Genomic DNA, 19,120 nt, shown 5'->3' on the forward strand with positions numbered 1-19,120 from the left:
CCGGCAAAGGATGAGTCGACTGGCAACAGAACAACTTGTTTATTCTGGCATCGCAAAAGAGCAGCCGGTCAGGGCGACCACGTTACTCGAAGGAAGAAATCGAAGTCTCTCCCTCGGCGTCCGGGGCAGCGGCGTTTTTTATACCCTCGGAGTCGAGGGCAAGAGGGAACGGCTTGGGAAGAGGCGCCCGATACGGCGACGCTTCAACATGTCCAGACGTGACGGGCGCGTCCGCCAGGCCGGCGCCGGTCAGACCTCCTCGCCTCCCAGTTGGGGAGCTCCTCTCCCCGGCTGCCGCGCTTTGACAAGCGTGGGCACCAACATGCACACACACACACACGCACGCACGACGACACGTGGCACTGAAACCTGCCTGGACGCGCTTGGCGGGAGGCGTTGCGGCAGCGCTGAACGGGTCCAAATGACCGCCGCTTTGAACGAAGCCCCGGCGTCCGTTGCATCCGCGCCGGCTATACCGCGCGTTGTAGGCGAAACGTAACACCCCGCTGGTTTCACCTGATCGCCGGCCACACCCCGCACCGACAGCGCCGCACTCAGGGCCCGGCAGCGCCGTGCGGGGAATTTTCTCACCGGTCGAGCACTCGGGCCCCACGTCCGCCTCCAGAGCGGTGACATCCCAGTCCCCAACATGGCGCCGGCCGTCGCACAGTGCTGGCCACCACAGCGGCTTGTACAGGTGCGCATTGTATATATCGGCAGGCCCATATATCTGGCAGGCACCGGAAACGGGCACAGTAAGTGAGGCAACAAACACTGAGTAATGACGTCATAGTCGAAATCAAGAGGGGCGTTGCATACCCTACGCAAGAGGCTTGGGTGGGGTATGTTATGCGTAGGCAAGATAACTGCAGGACCTTTATGGTAACGGAGTGGATTCCAAGAGGAGGCAGGGGTAATATCAGGCGACAGAAAGTTAGGAGTGCGGATGAGATTAAGAAGTCAGCGGGGATACGGTGGCCGCGTGGTAAATTCGAAAGACATAGGGGAGGCTTTTGCCCGACAGTGAGCACAGTCCGGCTGATGAGGATTATGAAGATGATATGTATTTTCATCTGCTATAAAATACAATATATCATTACTATTCCCCTCATGACCAGCTGCCTTTGAATAGCAACATCATGGACCTTCCCGCACTTGTGTTCTTGACCACAACATACTCGTACACAGTGAATATTATCCGTGTGACCGATCTGAAATGCATGCGGTAGGGTAGCTAGCGGGCGGCGTTGCGATCAGACTAAGCGTGTCTATGACTTTAGTTTATTCTGTTGCTTTTGTCATGATGGAAGTTACGGCACGATGAGTGGACAGTTGATATAACGCTTATATTACAGTGTGAAAGAGAATGCCAAATAAAAAAGCACCGGCGCAGGTATAAAAAGGTAAAAAGGGAAAAAGTGTGTTCTACACATGTGCCCGCGCCCGTTCGCCGACCTCTTGTTCTGATCCGATCAATGAAGACAGAGATTGCTTATACTCGTTGTCGCTGTCGCTGATCCAGCTCATGCAGCTCTCGTCAAGTACACCACGGCGGGATACGGAATCGAGATATTTAAATGGCGTCCGATATGAAGGGGGGCAGTCGACTTCACATTCTCTATTTGTCACATTGCAAAGCACGCGCTAGTCCTCTATGAGAAGTCTCGTTACAAGACACTTTACGCGGGTGATATCTGAGGCTATCTCCAAAGCCAGCCCATCATACAGCCAATCAGGACAAGCCAAGCTCATCATACGAAGAAATGCGGTTAGTGGAAGAATCTTTTCCCCCATCGTGGCTTCCGGACCTGCTTCAACGGAGCCTGGCAATGTGCAGCTACCACAGCTACCGGTTCTCGTTGCGCTCGGAGGAGACTCAGCGCAGTCACAATAAGGCCTCCGCAGCGGTGCTCGTGTTCTTCCTGGTCTTCATGACTCTGCTCATCATGGCCACCGTGGTGCTGGCTCTGCTGCTCAGTCGGAAGCCGGGAGCGCCCAGCCGCCAGCCGCGCTTCGTCTCGCCCACCAGGATGGGCGTCTTCCACGGCTGGATCGCCATCTCCGGCGCCCGCCACTGCAACAACGTCACCAGGTGGGCGCACAACGGCCTTCCGTTTGTCGCGGGAGGGGAGGCATTGGTGCTCGAACTGTAGATGCACTACATATCCTTAGCAACGGTTTCACATTCGCCACAGTGTCTGTAGTGCCTACAAGCCGCGGCGAATAGGCCTATATACTTGCAGCCCTTCTCCGGCAACTTTCCTGGGCGCCGTATCTGCAGGCTGCCTGGGACCACAAAGCGCATGTGGTTCTTTTGAGCACAGGACAAATGACGAGACTACCATCGGCATACTACATTTGCAGCAGATGTTGGGCACTGATCGCATTGTTCGGATTGCATAGGTAGATTAGTGAAGTGCGTGAGCTAACAGATACGCCTAAGCTCAAGCATTTTTATAGTATGTGGTAGGTTGCTGTTTGCAACGTTATTTATCAGTGTTGCGTGAGACGTGCTTAGATTGAAGTACTGGGTAGGCATTCTAAGCCTTATAAATCGATATGTGCATGCTGTCAGTTTTATAGTATCGAGAAGCAACGAAAAATAAATCTGGCTGCTCTCTTGGAGTAAATTTGCAGGCAACGAAACTAAGAGAGTGACAGAGAAATATTGAAATCAACATGAAATGACGTGGAGAAGATCCACATAATGTTTCTAGCGTGACCACATAGAAATGTTGGCCAAATTGCCCAATTTGCACAATCATAGGATTAATTGGCGGAAGGATGCTTCGCATTTTGCATAACCAGTCCATACAGCAAGGGACGCATTGGGAAAAAGTGCGCGCGGTACTAGAACAGAACAAACACATTGAGAGGCTAGAACACCATGTTTTTAATAAAACTTGAGAACAACGATATGCTGCTCCTGTAGGGAACAGGTTCCGAACAAAACGATCTCACCCCAGAATATCGGTGTCATTTACCGTTTTATATAATTTCTTGTGTCGAGCTGATTATAAAATGCCTGGCTTGAATGTTAATGCCGTTGTTTATTGAGACTGCGTTTGCTAAAGCTTTCTCGCGTTTCATCGCGCTTGGCACATTACATTTTGAGCGGTTCCCACTCACCTGAAGTGCATCCAAACAGTGTTGAAGATCCATGTGGTCACGGATGCGGTCGCTTGAATCCGGACACGCAGGAAGATGTTCGGCAAAGGTGGCACCATAGGCGACGCCGCGGTTGCCACCATCCTGTGCGTGTGCGTGGCCATGCCCCACAGGTGCGGACTTGGGGGCGGATTCGTAGCCACCTATTACAACCGGTGAGTAAGCTTAGGGAGACTGACACGCTGTGCAGACAAAACACAGATGTTTCACGAACGCAGTATGTAGCCTCTCCATTGCATGTACTGTCGGGGCAAAAGTAACTGATGTTCCCTTCAGGTTCTCAACGGTGCTGCACTATATGATAGAATGGGATGGAAGCTAGGAGCGTCGTCTTTGAACGGGGCGATGGCGGTTTCCACCATGCTCAGCCTTTTTTCCTTTATTTTTGATTAACTGTGCTGCACGTTATTAAAAATCGTTATTTTCTTTAAATACGTCTTCCTTTACTTTTAACCTTTGTCACCTCTCTGCTTATGAGCCAGCAATCTTCCAATCGCTTTTTGCTAATTTCCACCACAGGCTTGTTTACCTGACTATTGTTATCTCTAAACCCTAGGGCCTCAGGAAGAGTGGCTGTGCCTACATCGACATCGGGATGGATACCATCACATTTTTGTACGAGGTCTTCTATTGTTTTTGTCGGATTTACCAAACACAGCGCATGTGTCGTCTCCTTCGTTAAATTTCTTTTTATAGCTGCGCGTTCTAAGAGGTCCTGACCTAGCTTCAAAGCATAGGGCAATGTCTCTTGAGTTATCATAAAACGCTTCCGTCCTGTTCAGCTATTTCCAATATCGATATAGTTCTATACTATGCTTTTGTTCATTGAATTTATCCAATTTTTACCTTCCACGTTTTTAACCTGTCGTTTAACGCTCTATCCTTCTCCGGCCTCATGTCTGGCATACTTAGTGGTCAGCTTCCTAGTTCTTTTCCGCCAATATGAGTCAACGCTTTTTCAGAATAGGTATCTAAATACCTTAGCTGCCCACCTGTTATCGTCAAATTTCCTCAGGCGTTCTTCGTATAGTATTTTACTCTGAGCTTCCCGTGCTTCGAAAGATGCCCAGCCCATATCCCCCTGTACTGCCTTCTTTGTGCTTTTCCCGTGAGCACCTAGTGCTAAACTTCCAACAGCTCTCTGATTTGCTTCTAATCTCGACTGAATTTCTGCCCTTAAGCACGGAACCGCATTCCCAAAAGTAAGCCCCGCCACCATTATCCCTTTCCGAATACCTCTCAGTATACTTCATATTTGTTGAACGCCCACCATGCCCTTAGTTTCATTATCGCGGCATTTCTTTGCCCTTTTGCTATGTGAGACTGCTCGAGCTTTTCCGTGTACATCTGCCTTTCGTTTACCCATACCTCATATATTTTTTATTCGGCCACTCGGGGTATTTCATGGCCTTGTATTGTAAGCTCCTGATCAGATGTATCGTTGAAAATCATTACAGCGGACTTAGCTGCGCTAAAACTGGAAACTAGACTGTCTCCTTCATCTCCACAGGAACTTACAGCAAATCTTCCTGGCTTGCGGCTAACAATACAATATCTTCCGCATACATTAAACTCGGTAATCGTTGCTCAACAACCTTTGCGCCTAATCTTTACAACAAATAATAACCTAGATTGATTTCTTGTAGCCTTCTTTCCATACTCAGGATATAAATCATGAACAGCAGCGGTGATAGAGGACAACCTCAATTGCCTTAATCCTTTGTGTACCTCGACAGTTGTCATACACCTAATTCCTTCCCATGTTATTTCAACTTTGATTTTTAGATATATTTCTTGTAAAAATCAATTACCTCATGACCGATACCTTCATCTTTTATTATGTTCGACAGGAGTTCCCTGTTCACGTTGTCGTATGCATCGCTTATGTCCAGGAAGGCTAAATACAGAGGTCTGTTTTCCGCCTTAGCTATTTCTATGCGCTGGGAAGGCTTTAATCTAAACGTCTACCACTCCTGAACCTGTTCTGAAGTTCTCCGAGTATTATATTACTTTCTACCCATGACTGCCTTTTCAATTTTACCGCCGCCTTCGCCATCCTGCATATAACTGATGTTATATACAGGATATTATATACAGCGCACGTTTTTCTATTCTTATCAAGGAAACGTAGTTCTTTATCAGACAGAGCTATTGAGCTATTGACAGCTCTGTCTGATAAAGAACTATGTTTCCTTGATGACAACAGAAAAACGTGCGCAGTTGGTCTTGTGCCACTGTAGACCTGTGCTCAGGAATTGTCATTTTCGTCAATCTGTTTTGTGTATGTCTTTTCATTTGAGATTGCTTGCCACTGTATTTAAGTAGTGGAAATCGCCTCAATAAACCAGTTGTAAGTTCAGCGCCGTGTCTGTGCACTCGTCACGTCCTTTGACCCCTGCGGTGCTGAAAAACCATGTCACACCAACTTGCCCAAGCTTCCACAGTGTCAGCATTCATGTGCCGGTCTCGACAGCAGGAGTGCACAGTCTGGCGGTGACCGCATGCAATGCTGTGCGGTTTCGTAATTTTGAGGGGGGTCATTTATTTTTGTCAACGACAATACATTTAATTCAAGCTGGGTACCGGTTCTTTCCTTGTACAATGATATGAAGTTCTATTTTATTTTTCTGGCGAATATGTTTTTTCTATGAAAGTTTGTTCTTGTGCTTAGTTTATGGTCACGTAAGCTTTGCTGGTTCCGTAGATTTATAACTACCTAAGCTAGGACTTCCAGCGTTTAATGCACGCTTGACGTTTCTCAAAGGTGCAACATTAGACGTTTTTAGCATACCGGAGACGTATACCGGTTTACCGGACCCCTCTTGCGCACGCGCAGTGGCTCCCCTCACCCCAACAAAGCCACTGCGCATGAGGAAGAGGGGTTGGGTAAACCGGTATACGTCTCCCGTAGTACGTCTCCGGTAGGCTAAAAGATGTTTTTAGCGTACCGTTGACGTACTACCGGAGACGTATACCGGATTACCGGACCCCCCTTGAGCACGCGCAGCGGCTCCCCCTCACCCCAACAATGCCTCTGCGCATGCGCGAGTGGGGTCTGGTAAACCGGTATACGTCTCCGGTAGTACGTCTCCGGTACGCTAAAAACGTCTAAAAACGCCTATTGTCCCCAAAACGTACCCTGAAAGAACAGAGGTGTAACCACTTCGATGCGAGTTCGTCGAAGAACACTTCATTCCGCATAACGAAGCACATATGCTGCTCTCTCTGACTTGTTTTGCTTTGGTCCCAGAGTACCCATACGTAAACAGAGTAATGCCTGTTTCACATGCAAGCGAACCGCTCGCGAACTCCGCCGCGGCGGCGAGTACACCCTCTCTCAAGCGGCGGAGAAAGCCCCAGCGGCTGGAGCGGCGAGGTTCGGGCAAGTTGGAAATTTTCGCGGCGGCGACGCGGCAGCACCGCATCTCAACCAATGACGGCCCGGCGTTGCCACGCGAGTTTGTACGCCGCACGTACGAACTTTTGTTTAAAAAATAAATTGTATAAAGTGCTGTTTAATGCTTAAAACGCAAGAATTATATTTATGTAAAGAAACTGTGAAAAGAATTGACAAAATAATGTTTTTATATTACGCTTTTTTTTTGTGTTTGCAGGCCAACAAAACTGGTTGCAGGCCACCAAAACCGGTTGCAGGCGCATATCTTTTGCCAGCAACGTTGGTTTTCGCAGCGGTGGGAAACGCGCAGCGGCGATGCATGTGAAACGAAAGCTCGCGAACCGCTTCGCAGCGCCGCGCCGCTGTTCGCTCTGTTCGCCAATTCGCTTGCATGTGAACCGCCCTTAAGTCCTACAGCTCGTCAGGCGTCCCTCTCGAATAGTGACACCCCCCACCCTCTCACTCCCCGCTCTTCTTTCACTGCAGCTGCAGCTGCGCCCGCACCGCGCTCTTCGCAGCCGTTATGTGGTTACATAAAAGCAGAAACATTACTTATGTGCTTACATAAAAGCAGAAACGTTACTTATATTCGCTAATGTCTGCTACTGCCGCTAAAGATGAGGATGCATGCTCTTACTATCTTTCAAAGCGCACTGTGGTAACAGAATGCGAGTTGCGAATTACGCAGTGATGCGGAATGGTAGCTAAATTTTAGTTTTTTGCTTCCGCAGGTCGGCGAGGAATGCGACGGCTGTCGTGGTTAGACCTAGGGCTCCCGGCGCTGCGCAGATTACTATGTACCGCGATAATGACAACGCGTCACTAGTAGGTGAGCATGCAGATCAACTGGACTGTCCTTTTTGCACTGTATGCGCTGCGAAGCAATGGGAAGGCAATTACTATGAGCATAGGCAGATCAGAGCCCTCCAATGCTTTTTTCTGGTAATGAAATTTCTCAGCCATGCTATGGCAGAGCTTCATAAGCTGTACCAACATACCAAGGTGGGCGAGATGGTATGGATTTTTAAAAATGATAACATCTCAAAACATTATGGAGAAGGCAAAGTAAAAGACAAGTTATTTGGACGAGTTATGTGCACTGGAGAGGTTGCTTTGCCTTCAAGCTTCTCGAAAGCGCATGTAGTTTGGCGCCATATAAGCAAAATTTGTGGGGCCATAGCGCCGAAGGTTAACCGCGTTCTCGGAAATTTAAAAAAACTCATGCAGATATTAATTACGGTGGGCTGCACGCCTCTCCATTATTTATGAGCCTAACATTAATAGTAACAAGTTACCTGATCATTACTAGTAAACGGTGGCTGAGTGGTTATGGCGCTCGGCGGCTGGCCCAAAATACGCGGGTTTCGATCCCGGCCGCGGCGGTCGAATTTTGGTAGAGGTGAAATTCTAGAGGCCCGTGTACTGTGCGATGTCAGTGCACGTTAAAGAACCCCCGGTGGTCGAAGTTTCCGGAGCCCTTCACTACGGCGTCTCTCATAGCCTGAGTCGCTTTGAGACGTTTAACCCATGTTAGCCAAACCAATATTAGTAAACCAGCCCACTTGTTGTTAGGACGTCTTAGCTGCATTCTGATGTACTACACCGCGGACAATGCTGTGCCAGAAAAACCGCTCTTATAACTCAAAGAGCCTATTAAAAATTGTGTAAAGTCCTAGGTGAAAGATCCTGTATTGATACTCAAAGTTTATTTCTCCGCACACATTAAAGTGGGAAAAGGGGGCACTGGGCAAAAAGCGGCGTAATGGAGCTTGAGGTAGCACCCAGTGCCCCAAGAATACATTGGCAGCAGTGTGTTTCGCGAACATCAGAGTTAAGGTAAGCTTAATATCCCCATTAAAACGAAGAAAGAAAAAGGACAACATTATAACCCTTATCGCATACACAACAAAAGAAATGCACATAAATAATAGGAACAACTTACATTGCAATACACCAAACCTATTTACAATGGTGCCACAATAGACTCGAAGTGCCCATGACAGATAATAACTGATTCTTTGAGATGTCTTGTATACATATATTATTTCCTGCCAATATGTTAAGGTAATTTCCTAAGTTATAGGAAAAGGACTGTTTACGATTTGAGGTAGGGCAAAAGGGTAGAAGCCGGGGCAAAATACATCGTGTATTCTACAGTTGTGTGTATTGATGGAGATTAAAGGCTGCAAGCAACAGAGTATTATTTGTTTTAACTGCATGTCTGTATGCACACATTAATTTGAACGGGTGCAATATATCAACAGACAAAATACCATATTGCTTAAAGTAAGGAAACGCATGGGAATGCCATGGCACATTTTCAATCGATCTTACAGCACGTTTTTGTGCAACTAATCTCTTGTGTTTGTTATGCTTTGTTGTGGTACCACAGACACTTATGCAATAGGTAATAAAATAGGAAGTAAGTATGCATTATAGGTAAGAATCTTTATCTTGTTGGAAGTGTGTATCTATGCCGACACAGGACACCATTGGCTCTGTTCATTTTCTTGCTGATAGTGTTTATATGCTTTACCCAACTCATGGTTTCCGTGAGCCCCACACCGAGGCATTTTATAGTGTCTACAACTTCAATTCTAGCGTTACCCAGCATGAGATCAAAATTCATGGAGATAGGCTTGTTCTTTGGACGAAAGATAATTGCATCAGTTTTCCTAGCATTTACTCTTAAACAATTCTTTCCCGACCATTCGCGCAAATGATCTAAAAATTGGTTTCCATACAACAAAAGACCTCTTTCATTATCACCGGGCAAAAGCATTGTGAGATCGTCGGCGTAAGCTATTAAAGTCACATGTAAGAACATGTAAAATATATCGTTAATATAGAGATTGAAGAGTAAGGAGCCTAAAATGCTGCCCTGTGAGACTTCAGAAAAAAACAGGCTTGAATGTTGGCGATGTGCACTCATTGACAACCATTTGCATGCGGTTTTCTACGTAGGATTCAATTAAGCATACGCCTATTCCTCTGATTCCATAATGGATTAGCTTATGCAGTACCAGACGATGACGGACTAAGTCAAATGTCTTTGTTTAATAATACACTTTCTGAGAACAATTTTTTGGGCCCCAAAAGAGTCTATGATCAGCTCATTTTGTTTATAGACTTACTGAATAATTCAATATTGAATATTTATAGATTTATTGAATAAGGGAAAGCATTTCACTCTGTGGATACCTCAGCAGTCATGTAGGCAGTCTGTAATCAGGGTGTTGAAGAGACGTGAAAATACTGGACGATATCCATAACGACTGCACAACTACCATGGTCCTTCATAAAGTCACAGTAAAATGCCAATCAGGGTGTCAGACAGGCAGACATTATCTCGCCAGTACTATTCACATCCTGTTTACAGGAGGTGTTCCTAGGCTTGGATGTCCATGTTCCGGGGAAGGGAGCGAACCTTTAGCGTCTGGCGGATTGCGTCCGGTATGCTCGCAGTACGATTCTCGAATTCCGCAGTTCCGCCTAGCCCCAGTCGGCTAAGGAGCGAGCGCCCCGTAGGAGTCTGCTGGAGCCTAGCTAACTCCGTGACCAGTTGGGCTTCTTTGATCTCTTCGAAGGTGTTGTGAATTCCAAGAGCCAATAGTTTTTCGTTGGAGGTGTTCATTGGTAGATGCAGGGCTGTCTTGTAAGCTTTGCGGAGTGAAACTTAGGTTAACTTAGGTTTCCCAGCGTATTACAATATTACCCGTTTGATTTTTCCTTTCGGTCGTAGTCTAAATACGTATTTTCAACACCGGATCCCGCGCTAATTTATAGAGCTTTCCTTTGTTTCTTGAGGAAGAAAATCTGTCACGCTTTTTCTTGGAGCGAGGTGGTTGCGATAACTTTGCGAAACATGCGGCGTGTAGGGTCACTTTCAGCCAGCCGCCGCGGTGGCCCAGCGTCTGTGGTGCTCGGCTGCTCACCCGAAATACGGAGTTTCCATGTCGGACGCGACGGTCGTATTTCGATGGAGGTGACATGTGAACCAGCCCCGCGTGAGTGAGTGCCAAGCACAAGGTGTTGTACTCATACCATAGCACCGATTTGGCACTGATTTGGCGATGAACGATTTGGAATTGCTTTTGGAGGGCCTCGACGGCATCCGAGAAAAAAAACACTGCCGCGGTCACTTAGCAGTTCTTTCGGGACGCAGTGGCGAAGAACAAGACTGTAGAATGAAGCGAGCGACATCATTGGCGGTAGCAGATTTGAGAGCCGACGTTTCAACGTAACGTGATAGGTGGTCAACGGCCTCGATGAGCCAGCGATTGTTAGGCGAAGTACTTGGAAGCGGGCCCCAAAGATCAATGCCGACGCGGTCAAAGGGTCGGCCAGGGCAAGGTAACGGCTGCAAAGGAGCGGCGGCGGAGTGGGGAGGTTTCTTGCGACGTTGGCAGGTGGTGGATGACCGAATGTCCTGACGTATGTAGCGGTACATACCTCGAAAGTAATATCGCAGACGAAAGCCAGCATATGTTTTCAGTACACTGGCGTGGCCGCATTGTGGATCGGCGCAGAAGCGCAGATCGGAAAGAAGCACAGATGGCAGCACGGAGGTTTCGAGAGATCACCAACAGCCACTTCCACCTGTCGGAAAGGTAGTTACGGCGGTATAAGAGAACATCAAGAACGGCGAAATGGTGGGCTTGGCGGCGAAGGGTCCGGGACGAAGAATGCGGTGAGGGATTGTTCAGGAAGGTGAGCAGCGAGGTGATTCAAGGATCCTTCAGTTGTTCGGAGAGCATATCAGGGACTTCGAACGACGAGAAATTTTAGGTACAGATGAGGGCAGAGGGTGAATCGCGCGCGAGCGATGAAGGAGAAAGGGCGTCGGCGTCCGAATGCTTCCGCCCAGAGTGATGAATGACGTGAATATCAAACTACTGGGGACGTAAAGCCCAGCGGGCGAGTCGGCCGGAAGGATCTTTGAGAGAGGATAACCAGCAGAGGGCATGATGGTCTGTGACGACATAGAAGGACCGTCCGTAAATGTAATGTCGGAACTTGGCAATCGCCCAAATGATGGCGAGACATTATTTTTCTGTGACAGAATAGTGCGATTCTGCCTTGGTGAGGGCGCGGCTGGCGTAAGCGACAACATATTCCGGATACCCGGGCTTCCGCTGGGCAAGAACGGCGCCCAAGCCCACACTGCTCGCGTCAGTGTGAATTTCTATCGGACAGGCGGGATCAAAACGGCGAAGGATTGGGGGGGGGGGGGGGGAGACCAGCAGGTGACGTGAAGTGCTGAACGCGGTATCGCTGGCTGGGGACCAAGACGAGAGGTTCAGGCTGCCGGCAAGAATCTTCGTAAAAGGGGCGATGAGACAGGAGAAATTGCGGCTAAAGCGGCGAAAATATGAGCATAAGCCTATGAAACCGCGAAGTTCTTTTAAAGAGGTCAGTTTGAAGAAGTCAGCGACGGCGCAAAGTTTGGCTGGACCAGGAAGAACGCCCTCCTTGGAGACGACATGGCCGAATATTGTCAGTTGCGTAGCACCGAAGTAACATTTCTTCAAGTTGAGCTGTAGCCCGGCGTCAGCAAGGCACGTGAGTACGCGCTGAAGGCGCTGCAGAATGGAAGGAAAATCTTTGGAAAAAACGAGAATGTCATCCTGGTAACATTGACATGTTTCCCATTTGAGGCTGCTGAGAATATTATCCATCATTCTCTCGAACGTTGCTGGAGCATAGCAGAGGCCGAGTGGCATCACATTGATTTCATACAAGCCGTCTGGGGTGAATAAAGTGGTTTTCGGCCGTTCAGAGGCAGCCATAAGCACTTGCCAGTAGCCGGAGCGCAATTCGAGAGATTAAAAATACTCCGCTCCCTGCAAGCAATCCAGTGAGTCGTCGATTCGCTGTAGAGGATAAACACCCATGCGAGTGATCTTATTTTTTCGTCACCAGGACAAAAGGAGAGGCTCAAGGGCTCTGAGAGGGCTGTATAATGCCGCACTGAAGCATGTCGTCAACATTGTCATGGATGACGCGGCACTCACTAACACCGCGCTCACAACACCTATGCTCACAACAAAGCACAAGGTGTTGTACTATGCAATATCAGTGCACGTAAAAAAAAACCATGGTAGTGCAAATTACCTGAGCCGTCCATTACCGCGTCCCCCGTATCCCGGGGTTGTTTTGAGGGTTAAATCCTATAAAAAATTTCCACACGATGGCAATTTTTTTGAGCCCATTCTTCCGACCGTCCTTCAACAAATCTGTTATCCGACGTGCTTTTCCCTTTGCATTGGTTCTCGTACTTTTTTTGTTTGCTCTTGCTTTACTGGAGGGAATGACAATTGCCGTGCACTGCCGCCACATATATTGACGTCCTCATTGCACTGGGCTTTGTAAACACTTGTGCAGATATCTTTGGCAAGTACTCATAAGTGGCTCTACTATGGAATGAGAGCATTGCAAATTTGTAATTTTGAACCAAAATAATTCGTAGCTCTGAAGGAAAGAGCAGTTCCCGCTTTTTTTTCAAATAACTTTCTCGCAGAGGAAAAAAAAGAAGGAAATGTGGTACCATTCAGGCAGAAAACTGTTTCGTCGTAAACAAAAAAGGATTTTGTCGAGATCAATTTAAAAACTCAACATTTACCACAACATACTGAAGAAGAAAATGAATCTAGTAAGGAAAAAAAAATGCGTCAGATATATATAGGTTTCGTTGTTTTAGAATGTTCTCGACGTTCACAACAGAAAAAGCGCGAAAATTTAAATGAACCTGAGACCTTATTGCAGGCGTTGAATGAAATCCGGAGAATATTAAAGAGGTGTTCTTAAAAAAATCAACTGAGATCATATAATCAGGAATCAAGGGCACCTAATATCTGCGCTTCGTTTTTAGGCGGTCGTCCAGAATCGCCTCCGGCTCTCATCGTCGTTGTTTGAAATAAATACAGGGGGCATTGAGGGAACTTACGTACATGCGAGTAATGCGAAAGCACTCTAATTCTCTTCCCATATATTTCATTATTATTGGAACAGTATTTCAAATCTGTTCAAATTCTATTCTAATTCTAACTTTCATTCTTATTACACTCTATTTCCTTTCACTTTTATTCAATTTTCCACCAATGATCGCATAATTGATATTTTGTCATCAAATGCCCAACAATTCCGGACAAAAGCATTTTGAACCCGAAAGAGCTTGTAAACGCAATTTTTTGATATATTGTACGAAGCCCTCCCTATAACAATAAATAATCGACAGATTTCCATCTGGCATACTTGCATTGCGCTATTTGGAGATGCCGATGGCGCTGTCAGTTTCAAGAGTTCTTCGCAACACAGAAGATGTCGCGAAGTCTGCAACGCGGGCACCCGGGGTTTGCTTGAGTAAAACACGTTTTTGGGCAAGTTGGTAACATTCTTGATTCATATTGCAGCGAAGAAGCACACACACACAGAGAAGGAACACGCTCATCACCAGTATTGTTCACTCTACGTGCAGTGCCAGATACATCGCCGTATGCCTCGGAAAAGGCAGGATTCCGGAAGAAGTGAGTGCCCTATTCGGCCTTGTTAGACCCTCGTGCGGGCATGTTAAACGTGCCTGCAAAATTTTACGATCTGAGCTTTGGCGTCAGGTGCGACTTTACCAGGATTGGTTATCCGTAAGTTGTTATGCTCTGAATTCGAAGTGGCTCGCGGTATGCAAACTAGGCCATTACAAACGCCTCACAGGACGGCTGACCGAGCAGTGGTGGAAGTACTGGCTTGGGCTGGCCCTCAGGAAACCGGAGGAGTACAGGACAAGAAATGAAGCCCTCAAGCCTCGTGACTCACAGACATGTTCAACGTCCAGCTCAAGCCTCACGGTGTTGGGCGGTGTAGACGTGCCGAAGGATATACACAGGCTACTCAGCAAAGGACCTAAGTACGGACTACCTCCCACGGTACCTATTCAAGACCTGGCTGCCCTGAATCGTCGCATTGCCAAGAAAGCGCATGTGGAGCAACAGGAGAGGTGCTTGCTTGAAGGTGTTGACTGCCTCCAAAAAACAGCTGGTGTGTCAAGGGATAGGAGCCTAACAACTTCCTTGCAGAGGGTGGTGACACACTTTGTTGATAATGAGTTGTCGCTTTTACAAGCTGACAAAGAAGGAGGCTTTGTGGTGTTGCCAAAAGGCCTTTTCCATGAAAAAGCCCTTCAAGCGGTTTAAAAGAATTTCACCCTTATAAAGCGTCGTGCTACTACTGCAAAACAAAAGATAGCAGACTTCTGCAAGGATGTTGGGAATGATACTTTGTGTACGCGAGTCACTAAGTCTAAAGGTAATGCTTTGAATGTTTTCTTTAGTGCTAAGACGCACAAACCCGGGGTCCCTTTCCGCACTATTGTAAGTGAAAAAGGCTCTTGGCAGTTACATGTTAGCCAGTTTCTGCAAAAATCTTTAAAACAACTTACTGCTCACGATCCGTTCCTTGTCAAAAATTCTGGAGATGTAGTTAATTTTCTCAAGAACGACCGCAACATCGGCTTTGCTTTCTCTGTCGATGTAGAGGATCTGTTTTATTCCATACCTCACCAAAAAAAGCAGCGTTCGTCCGTGTTTTTTGCGTGTTCCTTATCTGTGTGTGTGTGCTTCTTCGCTGCAATATGAATAAAGGGGTTTGCTTCCTGATGACCGGTGTTATACGGCTGCACGTTCTCTCATATTTCTTTTGGCTGATCTTCTTGAATAGTCAGCGCTGATTTCCGGAAACGCGTTTGCACTCGTGCTGCGTCTCAACAAATATTGGCCACTTCCCACGAAACGTAGGGCGTCTTGGAGAATTTTGGAAACGCTTCGGACTCTTCGGGAGCTCACGTGACGTGACCTCAACTGAACCTTGATATCTCAGCCGTCCTTCTACGGCTGGAATCGAGACAAAACTTGTTTAAAAAAAGATATGCAATAAATTATCTGTCGGTACTGGGCGAACACAACGCAACACTGGAAACACAAAATAGAAGACATTGCGATTTTATATGCAGCGGCAAATAAAATAAATTTCCTTTCTTTTTTCAAATAATGATAATTGGCTTTTTTTAGGGGGGGGGGGGGGGGGAGGAAATGGCGCAGTATCTGTCTCATATATCGTTGGACACCTGAACCGCGCCGTAAGGGAAGGGATAAAGGAGGGAGTGAAAGAAGAAAGGAAGAAAGAGGTGCCGTAGTGGAGGGCTCCGGAATAATTTCGACCACCTGGGGATCTTTAACGTGCACTGACATCGCACAGCACACGGGCGCCTTAGCGTTTTTCCTCCATAAAGACGCAGCCGCCGCGGTCGGGTTCGAACCCGGGAACAACGGATCAGTAGTCGAGCGCCCTAACCACTGAGCCACCGCGGCGGGTCTTTTTTCAAATACAAAACAGGGAAGAATACAAAATTATGGAATTTTGAACTTTTTATAAAAGTTAAGTTCTCATAGGGATTCAAAACAATTTTCTAAGTTGTACAGAAGACAAAGAAGCCGATAAAAATGTTTCTGAGATTAAGACACGTATTGCATGTCGGGAAAAATTCTAATTGTCAAGCTGATGCGTTTTTCTAAACACGTTTTGTACTATAACAAAACATCTACAAACAAACGAACATACCAGCTATGCATTCTAAGCGATTAAACACCGCCAGATTTGCGCACGGTAGAACAATTGTGAAAAAAAATAACTAAGAAACTCTACTTTTTTTTGCTTGAAATCCAGAGTTCTTCAAGGCCTCAAGTTTAGACCTTGCGATGGTGTTGGCAAGGTGGAAGAGACGGTGCTGTGACTTCCACAGCAGGAAAACAGGAATTTAACGACGCGCCATTCTTAATTCGAGGGCTTTCTTTGACTGACTTACTGATTGTATTGTTAAATATGCGAATTTCTTCGTTTATAGCTGTTATTAGCGGACAATGGGCGTAAGGGATAAAATCGCTCGCTTGTAAAGAACGTTTCTATAAGGCCAGCAAGTTTTATACAACCCGATAGAGAATTCACACTTAGGCTTAGGCGAGTGACCGTCAGTCAAAAATACCAACAATACCCAAGCTTGACTCTAGTAAACAGCGACCTTCAGCCTAAATTCCATAAGGCAGGAATCTTGGGCTCTTGAGTAAACACGGCATGTTAGCGACAGGACAGGTTTTGCAGTACGGCAGCAATCTTCCTTTCCAGTCCAGGTAGAAAGCGTCGGAACAAGAACCAGTCACCAAAAAACAGACGTCCTTGGTTCAAGGTTATAACAGTTGCTACCATTTTTGTCACCTCTACGAACACGCTTGCTGAGCTCGGGGACTGCGAGACATGGCGAGCATCATGTTGGAAATCGCTTCCCGGCAGACTTACCGCTTTGCAGCTCAATAACTAAGAAATGTTGCGATCATTGTGTTGTTGCGGAACTCGAAGTAGCAGTATCATGAATAGCAGTAGGAGAAAGAATGCTGATGATGATGATGAGTATAGATTTTTATGGGGCAAGGGCCTCTATGGCCAAAGAGCGCAATGGCACAAGGTATTTTCGATTACTCAAGGTGGGGTCAAAGACCCATTTTTCAAGCATTTCACCCCTTACCCATTCTGTCACCGGTGCGTACCAGGCGGCACTGGGGATCGAACCCCGCACCTTCCGCATGCGAGGCGGATGCTCAACCACTCGGCCACCACTGCGGAGCACTAATTGGTCGTCAACTGCCAAAACTGTTCCATTGCGCATCATTTGATTCATAGCCTTTTTTTCAAAGTCATTCGATCATCAGCGGAGTGGGGAAATCCGCAGCGCTCGTCCTTGTTGCTGCTGTATTCCCCCTTCCCCTCTCAGAGAAATGAAATCGCCGAAAGCATTCGAATACATTTTATTGATATGCAAACGCCATTTGCATTGCGATTCGTACTGAAGTTCAACCATGTTGTTTTCAACGTCCAGCCGGCTTGCGGTTTCCAGGACGCTGTTTCTTTTTGAAGCTGTACATCACGAATAAAATATGCTCGATGCCAACAACGCCCCAATACATTTTAAGGCACAATCAAGGAGCATTTAAAAGGCAAAGGCGGGCTAGTTGGTGGTAAACAGGGGAGTGAATATTGCAACCGCGCAAAACGACGAGGGACGCGTTGTGTCTTGTGCATTCTTCTCTTCGTCCCTCGTCGTTTTGCGCGGTTGCAATATGCGCTCCCCCGATCAAGTAACAGTTGACACAGAGCAAGAGCGTTCGAATATACTAGCTGGAGATATTTCCCCCGGCGGTATTCTTGCTGCAAAATTCAACGATGTTTACAACCAGTGATATAATTAAATAGTATATAGGCTAACAATGACATCCCCGGACGAGTACTACTATTCCGGATAAAATTAGTGAACCCCCTCTAAGACCAAATCGTGCCGTACTGCATGCGGCCGCCGTCTGAAGATTTACTCCAGTTGTGGAAGCAGGAGTGCATCATTAGGTGGCGCCCGCGTGCGGTACGGCACTGTTTGGACCTTTGAGGAGTGGTCAGAGTCTTTTGTCCCCGATAATTCATATATATATATATATATATATATATATATATATATATATATATATATATATATATATATATATATATATATATATTTATAAATTTAGTGCGGATGTAGTTTTCGTGCTATAATTCTTTGCCTGGCTTAACTTCTGCTGCTTTTTTATTTCTTGAAGTAGTAGTGCATCTGTGTTCTAAGAACCCGCAAAAGGCATTAGCTTCGTGCTTACGCGACAGGATGCGACGCCATATCGCTTGTCGGGAGGAAAAACGAAGTAGCCCTTTGCCATCCACTGTCTGCTGATATCGAAGAAGTACCCGTGTTTTACGGCGAGAACTTATAGTGCGTGACTGTTTTCTTTCAATATACGTCGACATCGACGCGAAAGTCCATTTGACCTCCACGCAGTTGGTAAATGTCGGCGAAGCCAAAGACATGCGTTGTAAGCTGCGCGTCTCTAAATGGCAGTCTGTGCGATTTCAGTGACCAAAGCTGCGGTCGACGAATATGGCCTCAGTTCCTACAGACGAGTGCACACTAAGCAGAGCATAGCCTCTGTCACTATTTTCACTGCGGTGAAAAGCAACAAACACTTCCTTTATTATGTCCGTGTGGCCTTTATCAATGTTCCATGCAAGTGCACTTCGTTTCATTGCTGCAATAAGAAAAAAATATTCATTCGTGCTAAGTCAGCACCTTCGCATTGAACTGTGGCAACGCGTGGGACATTCTGGTTCAGGAGAACGGTTATTTTTCGTTCGTAGTCGAGATTTGAACGAAGTTGAACGCCAAACTTTCCGCCTAATGTTCTCATCGTATGCGCTGAAAAAACACAGAGGACCGAAGTTCTATCAGCCTTTCACTCCACTGTCCTATCAGAGATAAAAGCTCCGCAGTCAAAAGCGAACATATATTCTTCATAACGAGGGTGCCATGTGCCCGCTGGATTCTGAAACAATGAGATATGTGTGAGTGCACACAAGTTTGTATATTTTCGTGAACGTCGCAGGCATGAATTGTTGCTTCTCTGAATTAAATACGAACAAAAACTGAACCCA

At 46.6% G+C, this 19,120-nt stretch overlaps 1 protein-coding gene across 1 annotated transcript in view; it reads right to left on the bottom strand.

Moving 5' to 3' along the window:
- Positions 1–1,807: 1,807 nt before the first annotated feature.
- The window catches only part of LOC144122007 (lactosylceramide 4-alpha-galactosyltransferase-like), a 96,029-nt gene continuing 78,716 nt past the window's right edge, over positions 1,808–19,120 (bottom strand). The window contains exons 2-3 of the mRNA XM_077655509.1: positions 3,130–3,311; positions 1,808–2,074 (exon numbers count right to left, since the gene is read on the bottom strand). Of these exons, the coding sequence (XP_077511635.1) occupies positions 1,886–2,074; positions 3,130–3,311 (371 nt within the window). The 3' untranslated portion in view covers positions 1,808–1,885. The remainder of the gene's footprint in view (positions 2,075–3,129; positions 3,312–19,120) is intronic.

The sequence above is a fragment of the Amblyomma americanum genome, chromosome 2 (genome assembly GCF_052857255.1).
Source record: "Amblyomma americanum isolate KBUSLIRL-KWMA chromosome 2, ASM5285725v1, whole genome shotgun sequence".
NCBI lineage: Eukaryota > Metazoa > Arthropoda > Arachnida > Ixodida > Ixodidae > Amblyomma > Amblyomma americanum.